We start from the raw sequence: 19,362 nt of genomic DNA, 5'->3' as shown, positions 1-19,362 counted from the left end.
GCTGCCTTCGGCTCAGGTCATGATCTCAGGGTCCTGGGATCGGGGCCCGCATCGGGCTCTCTGCTCAGCGGGGAGCCTGCTTCCCTCTCTCTCTCTCTCTCTGCCTGCCTCTCTGTCTACTTGTGATCTCTCTCTGTCAAATAAATAAATAAATAAAATCTTTAAAAAAAAAATTAACTACACATTAATATCGACCTATTCTGACAGAGGTAAGATTATTCCTTTATTTCTCTTTTTAGTTGGAGTAGAGAAGGGAAAAATTATCTAAAATATTATTTATTAATTTTCTATGTCACACCCAACCCCAAACAACCGACCAAGAAGGTTCTTTTGGTCTCCAAATGTATGATATAATAGCAAGTATTTTTACTTTGAAATTTTATATTGAAAGTACATTTTTGGGGTGCCTGGGTGGCTCAGATGGTTAAGCATCTGCCTTCAGCTCAGGTCATGATCCCAGAGTCCTGGGATTGAGCCCCACAAAGGGCTCCCTGCTCAGCGGGGAGCCTGCTTCTCCCTCTCCCTCTGCCTGCTGCTCCCCCTGCTTGTGCTCTTTCATTCTCTCTCTCAAATAAACAAAATCTATTAAAAAAATAAAAAAGAAAGTATATTTTTAATTGGCTAATGATATGACAAACACTGTTTTGGGGTTTTTAAGTAGGATAATACTATATGTCTTACTGTGATACTATGATTTATAGTAAGAAATATATATTTGGTTTCCATGCAGTGTTCCTGGCACATAGCTCCTAAAACCCTCAGGGGTTCCTAAGTGTTGACAACTATAAAGGTGTCTTTCATTATGTTAATGAAGTGATTTTTGGAAAGCCCCCCTAGGTCACCTAAGGCTGGGAGCTGTTTGCCAGGCGAAACAACCATGTGATTAGAGGACTGGAACTTCTGGTCCCTCCACTCACCCCAACTTTCAGGGAAGGGACAGGAGCTGGCGATTGACCTCAGTAACCAATAGCCAATGATTTAATTAAGCATGCCTCATAAATATCCAAAATGACCAGGTGCAGAGAGCTTCCTGGTGTGAAGACGCGGAGGTACACAGAGAGTGGCACTCTGCAAGAGAAAGCATGTCTTCCACTGGCCATTCCTGAGTTGTATCTTTTTATAATAAACTGGTAATCTAGTAAGTAAAATGTTTCTCTGGGTTTTGTGAGTCACTCCAGCATATTAAACAGGAGGAGGGGTAGATTATGAGAACCTCCAATCTATACCTGGTAGATCAAAAGGGGGTAGGGGGCAAGCATGAAATCTTGTAGAACTAAGCACTTAACCTGTGGGATTTGATGCTATCAGGTACATAGTGTCAGAACTGAACTGAATTGTAGGATTCAGTTGGTGTGGGAGAAATTACTTGGTGTGAGGAAAAACTCCAAAGTTAGAATTGGTTTCAAAATCAAACTAACTTTTAGACATACATGTTAAAATACTAACACATAAAAAATGATGCCTGGGGGTGCCTGAATGGTTCAACTGGGTAAGCATCCAACTCCTGATTTCTGATCAGGTCGTGATCTCAGGGTCATGAGACTAAGCCCAGCTTCAGGCTCCAAGCTGGGCATGGAGCCAGCTTAAGATTCTCTCTCTCCCTCTCCCTCTGCTCTCTCTCATTCTCTCCAAAAAAAAAAAAAAAAAAAAAAAGTCTAGAATTTGCTTCAAAATAATCCAGAGGAAGATGGAAGTGATAAGGGATATAAATGAACGAAAACAGCCATAAACTGTAACTCTTTTAAAATGGTACATGGTAATTCATTATCTTGTTCTCTGTACTTCTGTATATGTTTGAAAGTTTTCTAAAATATAGCTTTTGTTGGGGCACCTGGCTGGCTCAATTGGTAGAGCATGCGACTCTTGATCTCAGTGTCATAAATTCAATCCCTATGCTGGGCACGGAGCCTATAATCAATCAATCAGTCAATCAATAAAGTATAGCTTTTGTCATCTTTAAGTGTGTTGTGTTAAATAACACAAGTACTAGAATAAAAAAAAAATCCCTGGTTACCAACCAGATGAGTGGACAACATTCATTCTTTCTGCGCGTGCTCAGTTTCCACATCTATGGAAAACAGGATTTGGACTCATTAAACCCTAATATTCCTGTTTGTTCAATTCTTTTATGATTCAACTGAATATGACCTCTATACTCTGAATTTAGTTTAACAATTCTAACTATAATCTAAAATGCAATTACAGCTAAATCTGATACAATCAACTGAAAACCGTTTACAACTATTACAAAATAACAATATAGTCTCACTCAGCGGGGCCCTTATTCCTAGGTATTTTCCTCCTCAAATAACCTGCATTTTCCAAATCACCCTTTCTTCAAGTACTACCTCTCTTAGACCCTTTATTCTCTAGAGATAACGACGTCAAAGAAAATAGAGGCTATTAGAAATAATCTGTTTCAGTTTCCCTACCCTACTTCAGCCCATTCTCACTCCTGTCTGTTCTTCTTCAAGTGATTTCCACCTGAGGCACTTCCAAATCCAACCACAACTTAACATCTCTTACATCACCTCCCTAACAGCTCCCTGCTTACTCCTGGCACAATCACTTATTCCTTTTCTTAGCCAGCCTCTTAACTCTTTTACTCTGGCTTCTTCAATTCAGCCTACAAACAACAGTCAATTTCATACGTGTAAAGAAATAGAAAACAACAAAGAGCCTTCCTCCACCCCTACTTCCTCTGCACGCTAACCTCTGGTTCCTCCTTCCCACGGCTACTAAATTTTTAAATTGAGTTTCTACTGACTGGTTCTACTACCTCAACAGCAATTCACTTCTCACTCTATCATAATCTAGCTCCCAGCCTCTTCCACTGTCTATTTTCCACTTTTCCCTGGCCCTAATTGCCAAATACAATGAATGGCTTACTTCAGGTCCTTCACCATACCTCTCCTTTCTGCAGCATTGATATTGCAACTACTGCCCCTCCTTCAGGAAACTCTCCTCCCCTAAGTTCTGATACACTATTTTTCTTCAGTGGCATTTTCACTACAGCCCTAAGATGATGTACTTCCTTGGGTTCTTTCCTCCCCTAGCTTCTTTTCTTCTTATACCCAAGAACCCTCGTCTACATTATCATCTTAATCACTAAAAATCATTGCTTGAACTATATTCCAAATCTTCACTACTGGCCATATCATCCTAGAACGAGGTTAGGTAAACCACAGCCTTTGAGCCAAATCCAGCCCACAAGACAAATCTAGCCTGCCACCTCTTTTTATAAATAAAGTTTTATTGGAATAGCTGCACTCATCTGTTTGCCTATCATCTATGCTGCTTTCATGCTCCAGCAGAGAATAGTTGTGACATAAATAATATGGCCCTCAAAACCTAAAATATTTACACTTTGAAAAATATTATGGCCCTTTACCAAAAAAAAAAAAAAAAAAAAAAGTTTGCTAACCTCTGTTCCAGAAGGTAACACATGGGGCACCTGGTAGCTCAGTTGGTTAAGCAACTGCCTTCAGCTCAGGTTAGGATCTCCCAGTCCTGGGGTCAAGCCAAACATCAGCTCCCTGTCTGGCAGGGAATCTGCTTCTCTCTCTTCCTCTGCCCCCACTCCCCGCGACTTGGGCGCAAGCGCTGGCTCTTTCTCTCTCTCTCTCACTCTCTTTCAAATAAACATATAAAATCTTTAAAAAAAAACAAACAACAAACCACACACACACACAGAAGGTTAACATATGCCAAATAAACAATCTTTTCCTGCTTCTGGACCCCAGTGCCAGTGCTGTTAGTCAGACCATCCATCTCTGAGACCTCTGAGAGTTTTCTCACTGTTCCTCTCTAGCTCCCTTCTCACCCTCACCAATCTATCTCCTATGATGCAACTGAAGCCATGGTTTTAAAGATTTTATTTATTTATTTGACAGAGAGAGAGATCACAAGTAGGCAGAGGCAGGCAGAGAAAGGGGGAAGCAGGCTCCCTGCTGAGCAGAGAGCCTGATGCGGGGCTCAATTCTAGGACTCTGGGATCATGACCTGAGCCAAAGGCAGAGGTTTAACCACCGAGCCACCCAGGCGCCCCAAGCCATGGTTTTAAATGCACAAAACCCAGGAGAGGTCTTTCACAATCTGGTCCTGCCCACCTTGTCTATCCTATCCAACTTTCCAAGCACTCCACCTGTAAGAAATACTGATTTACTTTATTCCCCAGAATATATCATGCTGTCTCTTATCTCCAGGCCCACCCAAGATTTACTACCAAAGAAAGACCTATACACTTTCCAGTTTCCTCTTAAGCACAATCATCTCCATGAAGCCTTCTCTGACTCACGCATGGTGAGTCTTTCCTACGTGCCCGCTGTTTTCTCAACATACTTCCATTGTAAGTGTTTATTTGGTTTTACATCATTTCCATATTAATCCACAAATTCCTTGAGCAGGGATCCTGAGGCACAGTAGAAGAATGGTTACTAAGGGAAGAGGGCTTTAAAGTAGGAAATCTAGGATTGAATTCCAGTTTTGCCTCCTCCTAGTTGTATGTTCTTAAGCAGATTTCTTTTTTTTTTCTTTTTAAAAGATTTTATTTATTTATTTGACAGGGAGAGAGAGAGAGAAAGAGATCACAAGTAGGCAGAGAGACAGGCAGAGGGGGTGGGGGAAGCAGGCTCCCTGCTGAGCAGAGAGCCCAATGCGGGGCTTGATCCCAGGACCCTGAGATCACGACCTGAGCCGAAGGCACAGGTTTAACCCAATGAGCCACTCAGGCTCCCCCTTAAGCAGATTTCTTAACTCATTTTCTTCACCTGTATAATGGCAACTATGTGAGAATTACTTATTATTATTCCAAAAAGCATAGTGCCTTGTACATAGGGAGTTATTGGTTATCATTGCATTCACTGTTTTATCTCTCATAGTTAGTTCAGAATTCAAAAAACTGCTGAGTGAAATAACCAAAGCAAGCTAGTTCTGCACACATTATTTTCAGCTGCATACTAGATATTTCCATCTGAACATTTGGTTCCCCAAACTCATTATCTTTACTCCCAAACTGTTTCAATTACAGTAAAGTGACCAACTTGTTAAGATCTGGTCTGGAATTTACTGGTTTGAACACTGAAAGTCCTACGTCCTGAGAACTCCCTCAGTCCTGGGCAAACCAGGACAGTTGGTCACCTTAAATTAGAGTTATGGCGCCAACCATAAAAACAGACTTGAGTTAGTTTAAGAAACAAAGCGGGGGGGAAGGAGTGCAGGGAGAATTTACTGAAAAATATAGAGCAATTCACAGAACCAAATGAAAAGCTGTAGAATCTAATCTATGAAAAACTCGGGATGAAAACAACTCGGCAGATTTAAGTGGCAAGAATTAATGAAAGATTTCTTCATAGCACCTCTGCAAGGCAAACAACTTAGGTCCCGCTATCAGCTCATTTAAGATTTAAATGCCAGGGACTGCATTTGATAGGCTTTGTGTTAACCAGAAAGAGTAAGTCACTTTAATTAACCAAAGGAGGCAGGAACACTTAGATTAAAAATCTCCCCAAAAGATATCTAATAGCAGAAAAGTACCTTGCCAAGAAAGGTCAAAACAGAATGTCGTTTCCAAAAGAAGGGAGTGTATATAAGGTCACCACATCAACTACTTCTTGAACACATCACGACTTAAGACTCCATGACACAGTCACTGTTATTCATTATTTTTCTTTCATTTTGGCAAACTCCTACTCATTCTTCAAGACCTAGCTAAAGTGTGATCTTCTGCGTAACTTCATTCACTTTCCCCAGGTATAGTCACTCCCTTTCGCCATGCTCTCATGGTACTTTGCAAATTATGTACCTGTACCATGCTATACAGAGTACAGCTCACCCTTGAACAACATGGGTTTGAACTATGCTGGGTCTACTTACACACAATTTTTTTACAGTACTGTACTATAAATGTATTTTCTATTCCTAGTGGTTTTAACATTTTTTTCTCTAGCTCACTTTATTATAAGAACATAGTATATAAGACATACATATACAAAATATGTGTTAGCTGACTGTTTATCTTATCTGTAAGGCTTGTAGTTAATAGCAGGGTATCTGTAGTTAAGTGTTTGGGGAATCAAGAGTTATATGTGAATTTCTGACAGCACAAGGGTGGGCATTCCTAATCCCCATGTTGTTCAAGAGCATACTTAGGTATCAGTCTCTCCCACTAAACTGAGCAAGGACAATATTGTTTATATTTATTATCTTTGGCATTAACAATGCCTGCCCAGCCCATAGCAAATGATAAATATGTGTTTAATACATCCATTATCCAAGTCACTAGGATATACAAAGCATCAAATTAAAAGGGAAGAGAACTACTATAAGTAAACACGCTCACAATATCAAAGAGAAAGCTGACTGTGCAAGGGAAGGACAGTCAAAAGAATTACGAAGAGCAAGAACTCCACAAACACAGAAATTAAGGATAAAATTCTACAAATTTAAGAACCTAAAGGCATTACTTATATAAAAGTAAAACTTGATATCCATATGCATAATGGTAATTCTAAAGAAACAAGAAAATAAGTAAATTAGATTCTAACTAAGAAGGCAGAGAAATGTATAAGACACAGAAACACTACATTTCAAAATAAAAGAAAGTTTGATATGTAAACAAATAAAATGTAGAGCCCAGAAAACATAACCATTGGGAAAGACTAATTCCATGTAAATATAGTCATGATTTATTTTTACCATATTTTAACTATTAATGTTGGTATCCTACGCTATGACAAAATTTTTCTTAATAGCAAAACTGCACATAGTACAGATATATCCTCCTTACGATTCTACTATTGCTTTACCTTCAAAGTAAAGGAACAGAGACTGGTAAGTGAGAATACAGCTGAACTCTACGCTAAGAAACCAAAGTCAACTTAGGAACAGTCATGGAAAGAGACTGTCACTGATTCTGAAGTTAGATTCACCAGATACATTTTCTAACTCCTTTGCTGGATACCAAGAAGTCAGGTTACTCTTTCACTTCAAGTGTTACCCAGTCTGTATCACATTGCACCCAAATACCTGAAATTCATTTTACCAAATGTATTGCTTATGACATTGTAACATTAAAACTATTCTTTTTTTTTTTTTTTTAATTCAAGAGAGGGAGGAAGGGGTAGAGAGAAACAAAGAGGTGGGGTGGGGGAGAGAATCTTAAGCAGGGTCCACGCCCAGTGTGGAGCCCAACACTGGGCTCCATCTCACCTGAGATCATTACCTGAGCTGAAATCAAGAGTTGGACACTTAACCAACTTATTAAATTTACCACCCAGGTATCCCTAGTCTTTATCTGAACTATCTTTATCTATTCTTTATTACCTGAACCCTCTCACTGATCTTAGTATCACTGTAGGGATATAGTCTGAAGTACACAGCATCACCAATGGAAGTATTTTTTTTTTTTAATAAAAAATGCTTAAACCGAAGACAATCATGGCTCTGAAGCTAACCTCCAGTTTACAGAAAATCCAGAGGGTGGTAAGAAATAGGAGGAACAAGTTAAGCAATATCACAAAGAAACAGACATATCCAGTAATAGGACAGTTTATTAGGTTGAACTACATGAAATTGCTGATATTTGACTAATAACTTGACTCGAAAATGGAAATTTCATGTGGTTCAACCTAATAAAAGAAAACTGACCTGATTTCTTCAACAAATTAACAGCATTTATAAAATGGTGCGGGACAACAGCCAACCAACCTAAGTCCACCAGTGATGAATGGACAAAATGTGGTACCTACATACAACTGAATATTATTCAGCCATACAAAGAAATGAAATTTCTGACACGTGCTACAAATGGATGAACCTCGAAGACATTATGCTGAGAGAAATAAACCAGTCACAAAAGGACAGATATTGTATGATTCTACTTATGTGAGGTTCCTAAAATAGTCAAATCAAAAAAGAAAGTGGAAGGAAGGTTGCTAGGAACTGGGGAAAGAGGGAATGCAGAGTTACTATTTAATGAGGTCAGAATTTCAGTTAGGAAAGATGAAAAATTTCTGTAGATGGAATAGTGACGATCATTACACAACATTGTGAATGCACTTAATGCTACAGAACTGTACACTTAAAATAGTTAAAATGGTATATTCTGTTATGTATATTTTACTACAATTAAAAAAATGGGGGGAGGAGCCTATTCTAGATTAAAGAAGACCTAGGAAACAACCAAATGTGATCTGACCTTGTTTAATCCTGGTTCTAATGACCAAATGTTAAGGAAAAAAGAGTAAGAGACAACTGGGAGAATTTAAAATGTGGACTAGATTAGACGTTATTAGGAAATTATTGTGTCAGCGTGATATGGTATTTATGTAAGAATGCATTATTTTTAGAGAAGCAGCCTTAAGTCTTCAGGAGTAAAATGTCATGATGTCTGTTATATATACAGATGGAACAAAAGATGAAACAAAGAGCAAACTGTTACTTATTAAATTCAAGTGATGTGCACATGGAATTATACTATTCTCTCTACCTTACTACATATTAGAATATTTCTATGATTAAAAAATAAGAGGAGCACCTGGGTGGTACAGTCAGTTAAGTGTCTATTGGTTTTGGCTCAGGTTGTGACTGTGGGGTCTGGGGATTGAGTCCCAAGTTGGGTTCTGCCCTGTGTGTGAAGTCTGCTTGGGTCTCTCTCTCCCTCTCCCTCTGCCCCTCCCCAACTTGCTCACATGCTCTCTCTAAAATAAATAAATCTTTAAAAAATAAAATAAAATAAAAAATTAAGAAAAAATTTTAAAATTATTTCAGTATGCATGTGTCTTAACCTCCCAACACTTTACCTATTATAGTAAAAGTCTGAACTTGATTTGGAAAGCAATAGGAAAAGGCACTAAAAGATAAAAAGCATCAGTTCAAAAATGTATTCTAAGGAAATTATCGTGCTGGTGGTACCTAGTATAGATATAGTCTTTCAAGAAATATTTTAGTGCTTATTTTGTTCCAGCCACTGTACTAAGAAATAGGCAAAGGAGATATAGAGTCTATGTGCTCAAAAAGTTCACAATCTAGTAGGAGAAAGAGAGAAAACATAATTGAAATACATTATCGTAACTGCAATGAGAAAGATATATATTCAGGAGCAAAGAATGATACCTAACTCAACTTGGGAAGATGAGAGATCCAAAAAGGTTTCTCCTAAGAGCTAAACCAGAGTCGAGTATTTAGAGAGGGGTAGGAATTAGCCAGGCAACAGGAGGCAGGGCAGGATATTCCAGTCAGCAGGATTGCCCTGAGAATAGAAATAGCATTGGCAAGCAGGGGAGGGCAGGATTCCAGATTATGTATAAGCATATAAGAAGTTCAGTGTTGCTAGAGCTTAAAGGGGCAGGGAGAGAGGGGAAGGAAAGTTGAACCTGGAAAAATAATCAGTTATCTGACTCCCTGAAAGATCTCACGGACTAGAGAAAGACCACCACTTTGGGGGCAACTTTTAAATTGCCAGATGATAAGTATGAAGCCCAAAAGGGGGCTGGAGGCAGTGAATAGAGAGGCAGAGCCAAAATCCAGAGACAGCACAGAGATTCAAGCTACATGACCGGCATCTGACTGAATGTGGAAGATGAGGAAGGAGTCCAAGAAGCCTCTCAAGTTTCAAGTTCAGGTCATAGTGAGGGTGATGATAATGCCATAAACAGAAAAAAGAAGAAGAAAAAAAGGCAGAACATAGTTTTAAACACTTTGAGCTTAAGGAGCTGATGTGATGTTCATGTGATTGATTAATTTCCAGCAGATGCTTAAAACAGATTTAAGTCCCCCACACTGAAATGATAGTTAAAACTAAGGGAGCTGCTGGATGTGGGCAAGAAAAGTAATCTATAGCGAACAGAGTCACAGACAGAATCCTAAAACATGCCTACACTTAATAGGTAGGACAAAAAGTTGGCAAAATCAACCAAAAAGAAGTAATCAATGAGGCAGAAGGACAAGGAGAGATTCTATGCCTTTAGTGAATTCAGGAAAAGATAATTATAACCTCTATGCTGTGTGATATATAGATTCCTGAAAAACCTCATGGTTTGCAAAATTAAGAAAAAAAGAGGGTAATACATCAAGGTGGTTAGGGCAATAAGCATCTTTAAGACAGAACTCCAGGTTAAATGGAGCCTAGAGGCAGAATATGGGTGAAGGGCCATGTGCATACTGTTGGACTTGCTGTGTTCAACAATGTACTGTACTTCACATGTTTATGTTCAAGTGCTGTTACTCGGGAGTGCTAAATAGTTAATGTGCTGGTAAAAATAAACTCAAAAAACAAATATGAACCAACATGAATTCTTCAATTCCTCTTCAGCATTCAAGTATGAATTAATTCATGTTACAAAAATACAGCAGAACAGACGGTCAGAGGAGGGCTAGGCAACAATATCAATGCCATGGAGTCAACACCAAAAGAAATTATTGATGTCCTAGAATCACAGTGTACCACTCACTCCCAAATGTACAGTGTTTTTAGGTATATTATCTAGTGTCTCTTCTCAAGAGTATTTATTGAATTTTTAAAACTGGTCATTAAGTGACCACTCACAGCCCAAGCTCTCTACCCTCAGTGAGATTCTTTACAGAGTCCACTACTTCTTTTAAAAAAATTTTTTTAATTTAAATTCAACTTAGTTAACATACAGTGTATTATCAGTTTCAGGGGTAGAATTTAGAGATTCATCAGTTGCACATAACACCGAGAGCTCATTCCATCAGGTGCCCTCCTTAATGAACACCATCCAGTTACCCCATACCCACACCCACCTCCCCAGAGCCTACATACTTTAACAGCTATACACACACACACACACACACACACACACACACACACACACACACACACACAGAAGTTGTTGTAGATCACAGCAATTTATCCCAAAGAGGTAAAGGAAAATTCACTGAGGAAAGCTTTACAGAGACGGAAAAGACTAGAAAGTAACAATACAAGTATGTTATTGGTCAGTCAGGAAAGGCCCTATAGAGAACTTCTGAAGGGTTGTTTTTTGTTTTTTGGTTTTTTTTTAAACTAGGATGACTTGGTATGGCAGAATTATAATCTTTGTGTTCCAGAGATATAGGAAGGAGTCTGAGTGAAGCAAGAGTTTGCTAGAGTGAGCCCCACTAAACAGACAGTAAAAGAAGGTATACAGAGAATAGCGTGTGCAGAGGCGTGGAGAGGAAATCATACTGGTTACTCCACCATCTCAAGTCCTTAATCACAGCTGGGGAAAAAGGAATTATGTGCGGTATCTTAAGGACTTTTAATTTTATGCCGAAGGCATTGGGAATGACCTTATCAAAAGAGCAACACAAGAAAACTTTTCAGAAAGATCAACCCACAAGATACAATGGGAAGGGAAGATACTGGTGACAGGGAAACCAGGTGCACTATCATATTTAACACAGGTGGACAGACAGCAGCCCAAACTAGTGTAGCTATAGTAAATAAGGTCAATATCAAAGGTAAAATTATGAGGGCTCTTCAGATAATTGACCAGTACAGAAAAGTGAAGGAAGGGAAGAGAAGGGAGTCAAGGATAGGTTTCAAGCTTGAGCAATTAGGTAGTACCATTTAGCAACAGAGGTTCCAGAAAAAAAAGCAAGTCTGGTAATGCTGGTCAAATTTGCAAATGAGAAAATGTGTACTATCCCCGGCATTAGAAACTTAAGCATAAAGTTTAAGTGTTAAGTCCAAGGATACGGGTTGTTACATCCTTGGTGAAACCAACTAACTAGCTCCTTACTAATAAGGCAACTTTCTAATAGTAAAAAGGAAAGAAAAAGGCAAATAAACCAAATGATAATTAAGATATCAACAATGTTTATTAGCAAGGTTCTATAACACCAAGACAGGAGCTTCTGTGAAATAGCCAAGATTTCTTAAATATTTTTCCCATTAATTAAGTTTCAGATGTATTTCATACAAGTCAGGTCTAAGGCTCCATGCAGTGGAGAGATGGCAAAGAACAGGAGCAAGAGTTCTGGTGTTAGTGCCATACTGCTTAACTAGAAGCCTAGGTCCTGCCGCTTACACCCCCTCACCCATGACGTAGGGCTAGTTACTTAAGAATCGTGGGCCTCAAGGTTCCTCAGCTGTGAATGTGGATAATAACAGTACATACTTCTCAGGATTGTTGTGAAGACTAAATAAGCCACATAAAATACTTGGTACAGGTACTTGCAAACAATAAATGTTAAGATTTTTAAAATAATTGTTATTAGTTATTGTTACTGATAAAAAAATGTTACATTCTTGAGGTATACAGGGGTAAGAAAAAGCAAAGTTGACCTGGGTGGCAATTACTAGAATGTTTGACTTATAGCTATTCATTAAATGGAACATTTCCATTTTGTGCACTTTTCTGTTAAGTAGATTGGAAAGTTTTAAATACTTTCGTAAAAGGGAAAAAAGTCCAAGAACAATGCCTTACATAAAAAGAACTGCTATTAAAACACACATTCCAAAGCATATGAAGATAATTAAGAATTTCCTTTTCACAATCTATTCCCTGGTTTTTAGCTACAAAATCCATTCCCCCTACTCAAACTCCAAACTGCTATCTGTGATAATTACTCCCCTCCCTTATCTATACCTACAGACCTCAGGACACATTTTATCCCTTTTCTCTACTTGAGTTTTAGGAAGAATAGGAAGAAAAAGGAAGAAGAGGAGGAGGAGGAGGAGAAGTTCAAATCCTATTTCGATGTTATGACCATCCCCAATCTCAACTTTTTAAAAAATTCCTCCTTACATATGGGATGAGAGCATTATTCCTCCAGGACTAATTTTAGATATTACTGCCAGTCACCTTTTTCAATTGCTCTAATCATGTTGTACCTTCTAACTCTACTCTGGAATAAATTCCTTCAGATCTCCCTGTCGGTAAGTGTCCAAGCAACTCTTTGCTAAGACATATTTCTCAGACCACCACGGGCCATATGGAAGTCTCATCTCTTCACTCCCTAAACTATTCCTTCCTCTTTCTCGCCTTAGATTTCATTCATGAATTTCTTCTGTGCCCTGTTCAAGTTTAGCACATACTTCCTATAAAATTCACCAACCTCTTTTCTATGAAGCCATTCTTTACTGACTATGAAATTGTGCTCTTCCTCCACCCTCTCCCCATACACAATTTCCTCTTTACTTTTATTTTCTTTAGAAAATATGTATTTTATACTTGCACATAGCACCTTATTTATGTATCAGCTGGTTGTATATTTTATGTTTTATCTTTTGTATATCCTACATATGAAAAGGTAGGAATCACATCTCATCAAAGTACATCTCACTGTTCTGAAATAGCCTGATAATCACAACTATTTAAGTCACAAAGCTAAACTGTTGTGTAGGTTTCTGATTTAACACAGTTGCTAAAGGATAAAACTAAGTTAGATACAGTGTCTAGTCTTGGTTATACCTAAATCCACAACAGAGACACTTACTTACCACATTTGACCCCAGTTTACCCTTTAGTCATATTCCCTTCTCTCTCAGCAGTCCTACTGCATTCTCTCAGGACTGCTGAATTACTCCTCCCACAAGCCTGCAATGCCCCTTCCTTGTACCCTCCCCTTTCCTGCATTTTACCAGGCCAACTTTCTTTCAACTTTCAGGATCAGCTTACTCTAATTCATCCACTAGAAATCAACCAGAACATCCCCCACCTGACTGCTCATCCCTAAGTTAGAATTTTCTCAGAATATATTTATTGATGTACTACATTGTAATTATCAGTTTACTTTTCTATTACCCCACTGAACTGTTAACTCCTTGAGGTACAGGCTGAATTTTATTCTCTTGTGCATGCCCAAGACCCAACAGTTAGACATCCAATTGACAATTAGTGAATGAATGCTCATACCCACTTCATGAAATTGTACATGCTACATAAGTACTCTCCCGTTTCCTCCCCTAAAGTACTTTCCTCCTGTAAAGTAGGAATAATGCTATACCTAGTTCATAAAATTCTTATAAGGATTAAATGAAGTCTCATGAAGTTCTTAGTATAGTGTCCGCCCCTTAGAACTACCATTTGAATGTCTGCTATTTCATGCCTTAGTTACCCTAATGTATCCTGGGAAATGTAATATTATGACCACTATTTTCAGGCTAAAAGGCTTGGCAGGAATGCCTCTATTTCTCATGCATACAGAAGTCATTAATTACATTCTGATCATCAGCAAATATTTATTGCATACCTATTAAGTGCAGGAGTCCTTACGAGGTAGCATTGAGCTCCCAGAAAACAATAATATAGGCAAGTAATAAAACAAAAACCTGTACCAATATCCAAGAGAGGAAACAATGTTATTAGTTCTTTGGTACAAACAATATGAGTATTTTTCAAACTATGTAAGTTTTCTTTATAATAGTGGTAAGCTTCAAAAACAATTACTGATGGGAAAAGTTCAAAATTAACTATCATCAAGTGGACCAATAACAGGAGGCAGTTCCAAAATGTTCTTGTTGCCATTCCTAAGTTTCACTTTTGCTTAGAAATACTTCTCGCAAAAAAAAATTTAACCATGACCAGAATAGAGGTAGATGACTTTTGTGTTATTCAAATGGGAATTCCTTAGGTTTTTCCCAATTAGCATTTAATTTTGTAGCTCTGAAAAATCGCCTGGGTTTTGTCTGTTTCTCTACAAAACAGAACACGGACAGTTTCTCCACCACCTTCTCTAAGACAGGAAAAATGCACACTTCTTAGTTACACTGGCCCTTTATCAAGAATTGCAAAATTGCAAATCATGTCACCTCGTATTAGAAAAGGACGCTGTGGACTTAAAGCCACGTTCTCCCTAACAATTCCAGAGGTCAGAGTCCCAGGGAAGTTTGTGCTGTATACTACATTGCTTTCAGTAGCTGCAGAGAGACCTCTAGCGCTGCTTCAATAAGCCGAGTTTGCAAATAGTACCTGCTAATGTCACCTTAATAAAACAATGGCAACATGCTGAGTAGCAACGAACTAAGTGACCAAGATGTTTACAGTTTTGCAACCACATGGAAATTGTACCGGCTTGAAGAAAGAGATATATAAAAGGCCGTACGAAGCTATGTACCCAATTTATTCCGGTAGAATATGTCAAAGAAATTATCCCATGCACAATCCCACTATAAGAACGGCTAAGAAAACAGGTCCTGTGAGCGGAGGTCGAACAACGTCTCTTCCAAAGCCTCAACACAATAGATGGTAAACTATTGTCCACCTTCAGCTTGCTCCAAATGCCAACAGTAACAGGAGTATGAGCTGGAATAGCTTATCAAGACTGGTCCAAAGGACAGCACTGGAATATGAGAAAATGGTCCTGGCGCATCCTACCCTCCCCCATCCACCACCCTCAAACAAGTCAGTTACCCGGCTGGTCCCCACCCCCCTCGGCGGGCCGCCACCGCCCGCCTGGGCCCGGCTCGCAGGAGATATGCGCGGGGACCCGCACAGCCCCAGCTCCATGTGCGGCAGCGCGGGAGACACCGAGGGGGTCCGCGCCGGGCGGGAGGCTGCACGGGCGGCCGGCGCGAGTCGCGGCCGCCCCCTCCGCGGTGCGGTCGACGGACAGGGGCGGCAGCATCCCCGGCCCGCGAGGCCCCGGCCGCAGACCCCGCCTCAGTTCCACATCCCTTCCTCGCCGACAGCAGGCCGCGCCCGCGTGACGGGGCCGAAAACCCCGGCATTTCCCGGTCCCCGTGCCGGCAGTTCCGGAGGGTGGCTGCAGCCCGGCCCGCGGTCCCGTCGCCCGCTCCGCCCAGCCCGCGGCCACCGTGACGGGAGGCGGCGGCCAACTCCGACCCACCGCGAGCCGGCGAGAACCAGCCCGGCGCCGGTCCCCCGCCCCTCCCCGCCGCCGTGGGGCCGCCGCGGCCAGGCGGGCGAGCCGGGCGGGCCCAGACCACGGAAGCACACTCACTTCCACATCGCGGCCCTTGTTCTTAAAGCTCTTGATGCGGTGGTTCTCCAAGCCCGGGTTCTCGGCCATGGCTGCGCGCGGCTCCGGCGGCGGCTACTCCTGCGGCTGCGGCGGCGGCGGCGAGTCTCGGCGCGGGAGGGGGAGGTGGGGGAGGGCAGGAGGGGATGGGAGGGGGAGGGGGAGAGGAGAGCACGTTCCGTGACGCCTCCGAGCGCGAGGTGGCAGCAGCGCCGGGAGAGGCGCAGGCCGACTGCCGGGCGGGGCGGGGCGGGAATAGCAGTGAGGAGCCGCGCGCGCCTGGCCTGCTGGGGTCACGTGGCCGGGACGGCCCCCGTCTGGACGCCACCCGACTGTTCTCGGGATGACCCCCACCTCCCCTAGGGCCTCCCCACAATCTCTGAAGGATGCAAGTCATGTGCCAGGAATGGAGCCGGATCGAGCGGCTTTCACTGCCCCCTGAGACGCTGAGCTGCGGGCAAAAACTACAGTTCCCAGCATGCCAGGTACCAGTGGGGTTAATTCTCCCGGCCTTGACAGAACGGGAAGAATGCTGGGAACTCTGCGCGCGCGGCTTTCAGTGCGGGGCGCTCGGTGCGCCCGGGCGCGAAGCCCCGCCCCCAAGGCAGCCCCTGGGCGGAGAAGTGGGAGGGGCTCTCCAGGAGATGGCACCTTGCGCCCTATTGGGAGGGAGGGGCGGGGCTTCCTGGGAGGTGCATCTTGCTCCCAGTAGCCTAGAAAATTAGAAACCAATCGACGGTTTGTGCTTCGCTTCCTTGCTTCTTTGGGGTCTCCTGGAATAGCAGCCACCCTCATTCGTTGTTCCCTTGCTCTGCTTTGGTTTTATAAATAGTAATTATTTCCATCTGACATGTAGATTTGCGATGTGTTTATGTATATGCGACCTGGCTTACTGCAATGGAATTAAGCTCAGTGAGAGCAGGGACTTTTGTTGGTTTATTGCTGAATTCCTCGTGTCAAAACAGTTCTTGGCATGTTGTGAATATTCAGTAAATACTTGAACAAATCAGCGCTGTAGCATTGTTTCTCGGTTTCTTCATCATCCTCCCAAACCCGGTTCTGCAACCTTCACACTGACAATTCCTGCATTTCCGTGTCCCTAACCCCTCTAGTTCCATCACCACACATAATCTTCTCAGCCTTCAGGAAGCAGTCAAATTCTCATCTGCAGACTCTCCGATCTAGTATCTTCCCTTCCGGTCATCGGACGACTAATGACAGGAAATTTCGATCAGTAACACTAACAGAAAGTGGCTTTCTGGAGCAGTTGGGTTTCTTTGATTATATGTGAGATAATCAGTTTCAGCATCTATGGCAGATATAAGCAGGTATGCAACATTATAGTACAATTCAAATGATATTGAGGTAATTCAAAGGTTGGTAGAAATATAACCCTAAAGAGGTTAAAGAAGACATTTTTCCGAAGCAACGGGCCCTTAAAGACCCCGCGGTCCAGGTGTCATGAATTCAGAGGCCTTACAATGGCCGTGGCATTTGTTTTGTGAGTGGTAGGATGTGGCCTGTTGATAAACACAGGCCCATTTAAAGACTTCAGACCACTGTTGCCAAAGATCCAGTTTTTCAAAGGAAACCAAAGGGCTGTGTTTTCTCTTCATTTTTAAATGCACTTCAGTGCATCAGTCCCTTGAGAATTCTAGGCCCTCATGTTATAATATCTGATCCTGATCCAACCACTCATTTGAAGGGAAACAACCATAGCACTCACCTAAAATTTAGAATGAATAGAAACTCCAACTTTAGTTCTTAAGGCAACAGCAGTGTGTATTGGCCAGTCTCCCTGACTGACTGCAAGAGAAACTTCCAGACTGCTGCTCCATTTCTGTTATAATTTAGCAAGGCATTCTCTTTAAAGGTTACTTTACCCTCTTCCATCACTTCTCTCCACCCTTTTTGCTGTCATCAAATGTGTAAGTCTTTCACCATTTTAGAGTTTTAAACATATTTAGTGAGCACGTACCATGTGTCAGTCATTGTGCTAACACTAGGATCTATTTGTAAACAAGACAGCCTGGTTTCTGCCTCCAGACAGCAGAGGAGACAGATAATAAAACAAGTTATCACCCCAAAAGTGTGGTGGTTGTCAAGAAAGGGGAAGGAAGCTCAAGACTCACAATGGGGAGATCTTTATTAACCTGCTAACTCTGAAGATCCCTAATGTATGAGGATAGGATCACAAATGGAGGTCTACATAGTACATCTAAATATTGAGAAGATATAGGGGCACCTGGGTGGCTTAGTCAGTTGAGTGTCCAACTCTTGAATTCAGCTCAGGTCTGGATCTCAGGGTCATGAGTTCAGGACCCGTGTTGGGTCCTGAAAATAAATAAATAAATAATTAATTAATTAATAAATATTGAGAAGGTGTGAATTAAACTTACAGAATTAAATAAAATATATTCTAACATTTGACATTGACAAATGCACTTTCTTTACAACCTGGAAGTCTGGGCTTGAATTTAAATTCCCTGACTCCTTGGACTTCTGCTTTGGAATGTGAGCATGCAAATAGGGCTGGAAGCCAACCCTCCCCCACCCCCAACCCCAATTTTTGTTTCCCTTCTTTTGCATCTCCTGGCTCCATCCTACACGGGAATAGCACACATGTGCATACCCCTACCCGCGAAGTTCAAGTTCTGCCACTTACCCCCAAAACTTTATTTACATCCCCCTACTCACCTCTAGGGATGATCCTTGGCCATTGTTCAGGCCTGGAATGTGCAAAGTAGTGGCACTGTATATCTCTACCAGGACAGACCCAGGATAGGGGCCTGGGTAGCCCCTGGATGCAGGCTTGTGCATTTGAGCAGGGCATCCCAGGGCTCTGGTACCCAGAGCTGGATCTAGAAGCAGTGAGCATGACCTCTTAGCCCCATGAAGTGGGTAGTGCAAGGGGGGATACAGAAGAGAGACAGAGTGAGGTCCTTTAAAAGGCAGGGTCAGAGCAGGGGCCTCTCTTGCCTGGGTCTAACTCAGTCATTTTTACTCTTTGCCATTATCCCCAGCAACTTGTCATGCTGGCCCCAGAGTCTCTCCTCACTCCGTATTCTTAACTCCACCAGCCTTCTGCCACTTGCAGCTGCCATCACGCCTTGGAGTCCTTAATCTCTGGGAAATCACAGTGACACAAATTTGGTGTTTCCCATCGGTTAGCAACCATCTCTTTTCCCTCACCCTAATCTCCCTTGCCCTAAAACTTTTCCCGACAAGTCTTCTACGTGGATTTCTTTTCCAGACTTATTTTGAGTGTTTACCACATAGCAGGCATTGCTGTCATCAGACACAGTAAGGGGGATGGGGAGCAGAACAGAGACAAAAAGGAAGAGCCCTCTGCCTGGGAAGTCAGTCAAACTCTTCTCCTTCTGACTCACCACCCACCTTCTCAGTGGGTAATCAGGCGACAATACACTGAATGCA

The 19,362-nt window shown here is 41.7% G+C and overlaps 1 protein-coding gene across 1 annotated transcript in view; it reads right to left on the bottom strand.

Moving 5' to 3' along the window:
* The window catches only part of KPNA3 (karyopherin subunit alpha 3), a 104,601-nt gene extending 88,454 nt beyond the window's left edge, over positions 1–16,147 (bottom strand). The window contains exon 1 of the mRNA XM_047723352.1: positions 15,910–16,147. Coding sequence (XP_047579308.1) covers positions 15,910–15,978 — 69 coding nt within the window. The 5' untranslated portion in view covers positions 15,979–16,147. The remainder of the gene's footprint in view (positions 1–15,909) is intronic.
* Between the last annotated feature and the right edge of the window lie 3,215 nt (positions 16,148–19,362).

Source organism: Lutra lutra, chromosome 3, assembly GCF_902655055.1.
Source record: "Lutra lutra chromosome 3, mLutLut1.2, whole genome shotgun sequence".
In the NCBI taxonomy this organism is placed as follows: domain Eukaryota; kingdom Metazoa; phylum Chordata; class Mammalia; order Carnivora; family Mustelidae; genus Lutra; species Lutra lutra.
Note: the sequence above shows the minus strand (reverse complement) of the source record. Positions and strands in the feature narration are given on the sequence as shown.